A 7,067-nucleotide genomic window follows, 5' to 3' on the forward strand; every position below is an offset into this window, starting at 1 on the left:
TGATGATGGCACAAATTCGAAACTTTCGGCCGGGATAGACGATTGCTTGGGGCCTACAGAGTGCTGAAGTTGTGAGGTTTTTGTCGACGGTTTTGCCAAACTTGGCAAAAGTGGAACAAGGGATTTTCCATGATAAGCAGGCAAAATTGAAAAAAATCCCTGATGATGATGATGATGACAAACACTCGAAACTCTGATGGTCATACAACTGAACTGAACAAATTTCAAGCTTCAGGATTTTGGGTTTCTCGAGAAATCGGCTGCTGAACAAAAGTTTGTTTTTGCGGCAACATTTTAAACCTCCATCGGCTTTAAACATTTTTCAAAAATTCCCTGATCATGGCGCAAATTCGAAACGTTCGGTTTCACTCAGTAAACACTTTGAGTCACCAAGTGCCAAAATTGGAAGTTTCCATCCTTGTCCCTTTGAAAATTATCGATTCTGGATCATCGTGATGTTCAATTCTGCTCTTGGAAAATTGAAACAACTTGGATTTTTTTTTTCAAAAAATCTCTGAAGAGTGTCCAAGTTCGAAACTTTACACACTCATTCCTCGTGGTTTATGTTATAAAATGCGAAGAAATCCAAGTTTCGAGCTTTTTCCGGTTTGTTAAAACCTCATGGCTGAACACGAGCTGACCAAACCGCAACACTTGAAACATCAATCAATTTTATAATTTTTTTAAAAATTTCCTGATGATGCCAAAAATTCGAAACTTCCTGCCTTGAAGCCCGTGGCCTTCTCCCACATCGCTCGAAAAACCAGAAGTTTCTAACTTAGTCAGTTCGACAGTTTTTGTTCGTGCAAAGTGATGATGTCAATACTGCTCTAGAAAAAATGGAACAAATTCGATATTTTTTCATAAAATCCCTGATGAGTGTACAGGTTCGAAACTTTGGACAGCAATAGAACTGAGCTTGCTAAACAATCCACCACATAACCCCAGTTTCTATCTCTTCGAGTAATTGAAAAACTCACTGTTGAAAGTAAGTTTGCCCAACTGCAACTCTTGAAAAGATCAGCTAAATTTGGGAAAACCTGAAAAATTCCCTGATGATGGCGGAAGTTCGAAACTTCCCCGTGTGATACAAACCACTCTACTTTATTTCCAAAAGTTTTGAACTGTGGAAGCTGCGCTTGTCGAACAGTGTTGCAAAAATTAATAAGATTTGAAAATGTCCCTAAAATCCCTGAAAAGTGTGTAAATTCGAAACTTTTAATGAGAAAACAATTTTATTAACTTTCAATTAAATGCGCCGAACCGAAGTCTCGAACTTTGACTCCTTGAAGAACTATGCTGAAAGCGAGTTTGCCAAACTGCCCAAGAATGAAAACTTTTTTTGAAAAATTCCCTAATGATGATAAAATTCGAAACGTTGGCTGTTACGAGAACAACTTAACTCCAACAAGGCCCAAAACCGGAAGTTTCTGTCTAAGCCGGTTCGGAAGTTATCTATTGTGGAAGATGTCGATGTCCAACATAGCTTAACTTTGAAAAATTTTGAAAAATTTCCTGATGATGCTGGGTGTTCGAAACTCTCAGCGTTTATGCAGGTGACGTCACGTGACAAAGTGCCGAAATTCACAAGTTTTTGTCGCAGCAGTTTCGAAAGTTTTCCATGCGGCTCTGTTTTTTTTTCAAAAAATGCCTGATGATGGCGCATATTTGAAACGTTGCGCGATAATACAACTGACGTTTCTCTACAATGTGCCATAAAACTCCAGTTCCTGATTCTTTGAATTATTGAAGTACTCATTGTTGAAAGGAAATTATCATCAGGATCAACTTAAAAAAAATTGAAAAATTCCCTGATGATACCATAAAGTCGAAACTTTCACTATTGAAACCAGTGGTTCTCCTTCATAGAGGGCCGTAGCCTGGAAGATTCTATCGCTGTTGGTTCGAAAGTTATCAATTGTGCAAGACGATCAATCAATTGTCCAACAACTTTGGAATTTTTTTCAAAAATCCCTGAAGATGCTAAAAATCCGAAACTTTTGCCATTACCACAACCAACATTCCTCTGCATCTTGCAAGCAGTGCGCAGTAAGGTTCCTTCGCACTTTCATAAAAAATCAAATTCAGACAAGTTGAAGTAAAACCAACTTTTGAAAACTTTGACTGTCCCAAACTCCTTGATGATGGCGCCGGTTCCATCCGAAACTTTGACCAAAAATCAGTCTGACTGTGTTCTACAAAGTGCAGTCACTATAAAGCGTTTAGGTATGCAGGTTTTGGAAAAACCTCCTTCTGGACACAAACTGACGCAATCCCACTTTTGAGACAATCGAGAAAGTTTGTAAAATTCCCCAAAAAATCCCTGATGATGACCAAGGCTCGAAACTAGCCCCCACAATACAAGCGTCTTTGCTGATTTCGGAGAAACCAACCATCTGAACACAATCTGACACAATGCTTCTCTTGAAGGCTCAATAGTCAAAAATTCGCAAAAAACCCTGATGATGATCAAAACTCGAAACTTTGCCACCAACACACGTTGCCAAGCCCGATCCGCGAAATATTCGGCTTTTCAATGGTGTTGGTGGCAGAGTTTCGAGTTTTGGGCATCATCAGGGTTTTTTTGCTCTCCTTCAACAATAAGTTTGTTCAATAAATTAAAAGGAATAAAACTCGAAGTGTGTTGGTATTTTGAAGATTGTTGACTCTATTCGCGCCGAAAGTTTCGAATGTGTGCACTCTTCAGGGATTTTTGGCAAATATTTTCAAATTTCATTGATTTTTTTCAAGACTGTTGATCAAGCGTGGAAAAACACAGTAGAAAAGTTTTCAGCTGCTGGGGATAGAAATTTGCTTGTGTCACACGGGAAAGTTTCAGATTTCCGCCATCATCAGGGAAATGTTCAGGTTTTTCCAAATTAACTGGTCATTTCACGAGTTGTAGTTGGACATTTAATATGTTTCCTGAAAGGAACTGACAGTTTCGAATTGGCGACATCATCAGGGAATTTTGAAAAAAATGTCAAACCTGCTTCACTTCTTTTAAGTGTCGCAGAAACTGACAGCGAAGGCAATTTGGCCTTTTTCGCATTTAGGCAAGTAAAGCCAGTTGCAATATCGGCCAAAGTTTCGCGCTTGCACACTCTTCAGGGATTTTTAGAAAATTTGTCAAATTGTGCAAATTGTGTGTAACTTTCTTAATATTCAACCGATTTGAAAAATTTCAAAACCCTACAGATTGAAAACATCCCTGGTTTAGCTTGCTGTGGCTCGAATTGGCAACATCGATCCGCTCGTCCCCTAAAGTGTCCGAAATTTCCAGATTTTACTTAGCCGAAATCATCCTGGCTCTGGAACACTTGCACAGTTTGGGAATAATCTATCGTGATCTGAAGCCGGAAAATATACTTCTAGACCAGGAGGGCCACGTGAAATTGACCGATTTCGGCCTGTCCAAAGAGCATATTCAGGACAACACCAGAACGCTGACCTTCTGTGGCACCATCGAGTATATGTAGGTTGTTTTTGCTTTTGAATCAGGGTTTTGTTGGGGGATTATTAAGGAATTTTATGGGTTTTTAGGGCTCCGGAAATTATTCTCAGATTGGGGCACGGAAAGGCGGCCGATTGGTGGTCTTTGGGGGCTCTCCTCTATGATATGACTACGGGAGCGGTAAGTAGAAAATTAGGTTGCTTTCTTTTGAGGAATAAGTGAGAATAAACGGTCAAAAATGGGCGTAACTTTGAGGTTTTTCAGAAGATTTCAATTTTCAAAAARCCAAACGGTAGCAAAATGAAYCAGCTTTAAGGCMCAATTGGATTTTTTGAAATCGAGTYGTAAATAAGAGAGTTGTGCGCTTTTTGGGTTCKTGGAAAAGTGAATTTTTYGAAAATTCCTGTGGTTGTTTGGGCTCTAGAAGGTCAGTGAGTTCACCYTARGTCTTGGAGAATCGCAAATCTRACAAARAAAAKACTGTAGAAATTTGTATTACATGCTGCCGCTCTCATTTCTTCAAGGTTTYCCAGCGGATTTTAATGGCAACCAGGMAAAGTTGTAGGCAAAATAAGGATCTTTCGGAYGASTTCTTGATGGTTGAAATGAACCTAAAATTACGAGGGATGCACATTTTTGAGACGTTATTTTTCCATGTTGCTGCTTTTACAACTTCCACGTTTTTCCCCCGATTTGAAGTTTTCGAAGAAAACAAACAATTTTTTGAAAAAATGTACTTTGCAATAACACCTCGTAGCTGCTTGGGTTTGAAAAATATTATCCAAAATAGGACRAATTTCTTGAGAATTTTAATTTTTGAAAATTGATCGATTYMGATTTTGTRACCGAGCAGAAGAAGAGATTTTTGCAACTCTGGCAACACTGTAATAWKAATTWTGGTGCTAAAAAATGACATGTGGAAGGGWCAAARRACAATTTAAAAAATTCAACTGTKTGGTTTTTTGGCTTAAGAAGTGCTGAAATTGGYGAGAAACTCGAAAGTTATTAATGTTTAAAAAAATGTGTAATCTGGTTGGATTCSAAACAAAAAACCAAAAATCMTAAATARGACGAGTTTCTGGAMAACTTTAATTTTTGAAAATCCATATTGCCATAAAATTTTGTTGCTTCAAGAAGAAATTGTTGAAATCTGGGCTTCAGATCTGTTTCCYTATATCTGCGGCGTTGTGAGAGTGGTACCATATRAMTYAARATTCTTGCATTTTTAACAACAGGTTAAATTGTMACGAACATTTTTTTGAAAAAAAAAACRTGCTTTGCAATCACAYCTCGTAACCCGTTGRAATTTTGTACAAATTCAATTTTCAAATAATCTTTTCTCWGACTCCTCTCTCTGAAACTYTGAAAAATCCTCCATGCAATTAGAACKAAAACTGTCATAACYGTGTTGTTTTTGGCTTAATTTTCAAAATTGAAAATTCTTCTGAAWGACCRCAACTTTYCCTAGARTTCAGTAGTGCTGAATATTCAAATCCGTTGAGAACATCTAAAGTTATTGACACTTTATAAACTTAATTTCACATTCGGAGGCCGTTAAGAGAAGAAATTGAAAGATTTTTCGAGAAAACCTATTTGCAATGGCAACCGAAAAATTCCCCACTTCCTTATTTCATCTTTGATATCGAAAGACAAAAAATTTCCGAAAAACTGCAATTTTCTCTATTCAAAATGCGCTTTGGAGTAATGAAGCTGCCACCATATAATAGAAATATATTTACATTTTTGCGATTCTTCACGGTTTAGAGTAAATTATTCACGGACCTTCTAGAGGCAAAACAGCCACAAAAACTTTCTAAAAATGTTGTTTTCCTGGAACCCAACCAAGTTTTTTCAATTGTGGCAACATTGTAGCTAATAAATTTTTCTTTCGATTTGGTGTTTTGCGGAATAAACTCATAAGATCAAAACAAACAATTTTTTGAAAAAATGTACTTTGCAATAACACCTCGTAGCTGTTTCGGTTTCAAAAATATTCAAAATAGGACGAATTTGTTAAGAATTTTAATTTTTGAAAATTGATATCGACTTAGATTTTATAATCGAGCAGAAGAAGATATTTTTGCAACTCTGGCAACACTGGAATAAGAATTATGGCGCTAATAATTAAACAACGTGATAAACTCACTGGAGCTTCGCAAATATTCAGTTTTCGAACCGAGTTATGAGGGCGGTAACATATAATGTAAAACCCTTTACAGTTTTTTCATCTGTTAGTCAAACATTTTTTGACATTTTTAAAAGAAAAAATGCACTTTGAAATTACACCACGTAAATGACATCGTGGCAACAGAGGATTAGCGAAAATTTGTGCTCTAAAAAAAACTTGATTTTCAAAATCCAAAACTCATCTGAAAGCCCACAAAAATCCTTAATATCAGCGTTTTCAAAGCTAAAATCCGTTCAGAAACTCCAAAGTTACTGGCACTTTTTGATGACCACTTTGATGGGTTAAAATGTAATTTCGCATTCGGCCGTTAAGAGAAGAAACTGAAAGAATTTTCAACAAATCGATTTTCAATCGTAACCAAAAAAATGCATCTTTTAATCAGGACTTTTGACTAACAAGTGTCTTTTTGACTCACAGTAAAAAATTTTATTATGTGTTACTGCCCTCATAATACCGTAGCGGAAATACGATGATTAACAAAAATTTGTGTTCTAAAAAACTCAGTTCAAAGCTCATTTGCTTTTTGCAGAAATCAAATTTTCAAAAATTTCGCAAAATGTCCTTTCAAGTAATCGAATGCATTAAAAACTCCACATTCTAAACGCCCCCATGCAATTCAGAACTAAAACTGTCATAACTTTGGCATTTTTGGCTTGATTTTGAAAATCCAAAACGCATCTAAAAGCCCACAACTTTTCCTAAATATCAGCGTTTTCAAAGCTAAAATCCGTTCAGAAACTCCAAAGTTACTGGCACTTTTTGATGACCACTTTGTTGGGTTAAAATGTAATTTCGCATTCGAAGGCCGTTAAGAGAAGAAACTGAAAGAATTTTCGAAAAATCGATTTTCAATCGTAACCAAAAAAATGCACCTTTCAATCTGGACTTGGATTTCAAAAAACAAAAATTCCCTTGAAAAACTCGTCGGCTAAAAATGAGCTTCTGAGTTACGAAAGTGGTACCATATAATAAAAAAATCTTTATATTTTCTTCCATTAGTCCAACAGAACGAAAATTAGAGATTCTTTGCATATTTTGTCTGATGATGATTTTGATAGATTTCACGTGCGTGGTTGGTAGAATCTCCTGAAATATTATTTAACCTGTTAAGCCAAAAACAACACAGTTATGACAGTTTTCGTTCTAATTGCATGGAGGATTTTTCCGAGTTTCAGAGAGAGGAGTCAGAGAAAAGATTATTTGAAAATTGAACTTGTACAAAATTCCAACGGGTTACGAGGTGTGATTGCAAAGCGTGTTTTTTTTTCAAAAAAATGTTCATTACAATTTAACCTGTTGTTAAAAATGCAAGAATTTTGAGTTATATGGTACCACTCTCACAACGCCGCAGATATAGGGAAACAGATCTGAAGCCCAGATTTCAACAATTTCTTCTTGAAGCAACAAAATTTTATGGCAATATGG

The 7,067-nt window shown here is 36.4% G+C and overlaps 1 protein-coding gene across 1 annotated transcript in view; it reads left to right on the forward strand.

The window, feature by feature from the left end:
* LOC109545103 (ribosomal protein S6 kinase beta-2) overlaps positions 1–7,067 on the forward strand; it is a gene marked incomplete in the record, with an annotated part of 76,461 nt that overhangs the window by 10,206 nt on the left and 59,188 nt on the right. Inside the window, 2 exon segments of the mRNA XM_048662846.1 lie at positions 3,284–3,475; positions 3,544–3,634. Of these exon segments, the coding sequence (XP_048518803.1) occupies positions 3,284–3,475; positions 3,544–3,634 (283 nt within the window).

This window comes from Dendroctonus ponderosae, unplaced genomic scaffold (genome assembly GCF_020466585.1).
Source record: "Dendroctonus ponderosae isolate FM_Combo_2020 unplaced genomic scaffold, Dpon_F_20191213v2 Dpon_F_20191213_12, whole genome shotgun sequence".
Lineage (NCBI taxonomy): Eukaryota > Metazoa > Arthropoda > Insecta > Coleoptera > Curculionidae > Dendroctonus > Dendroctonus ponderosae.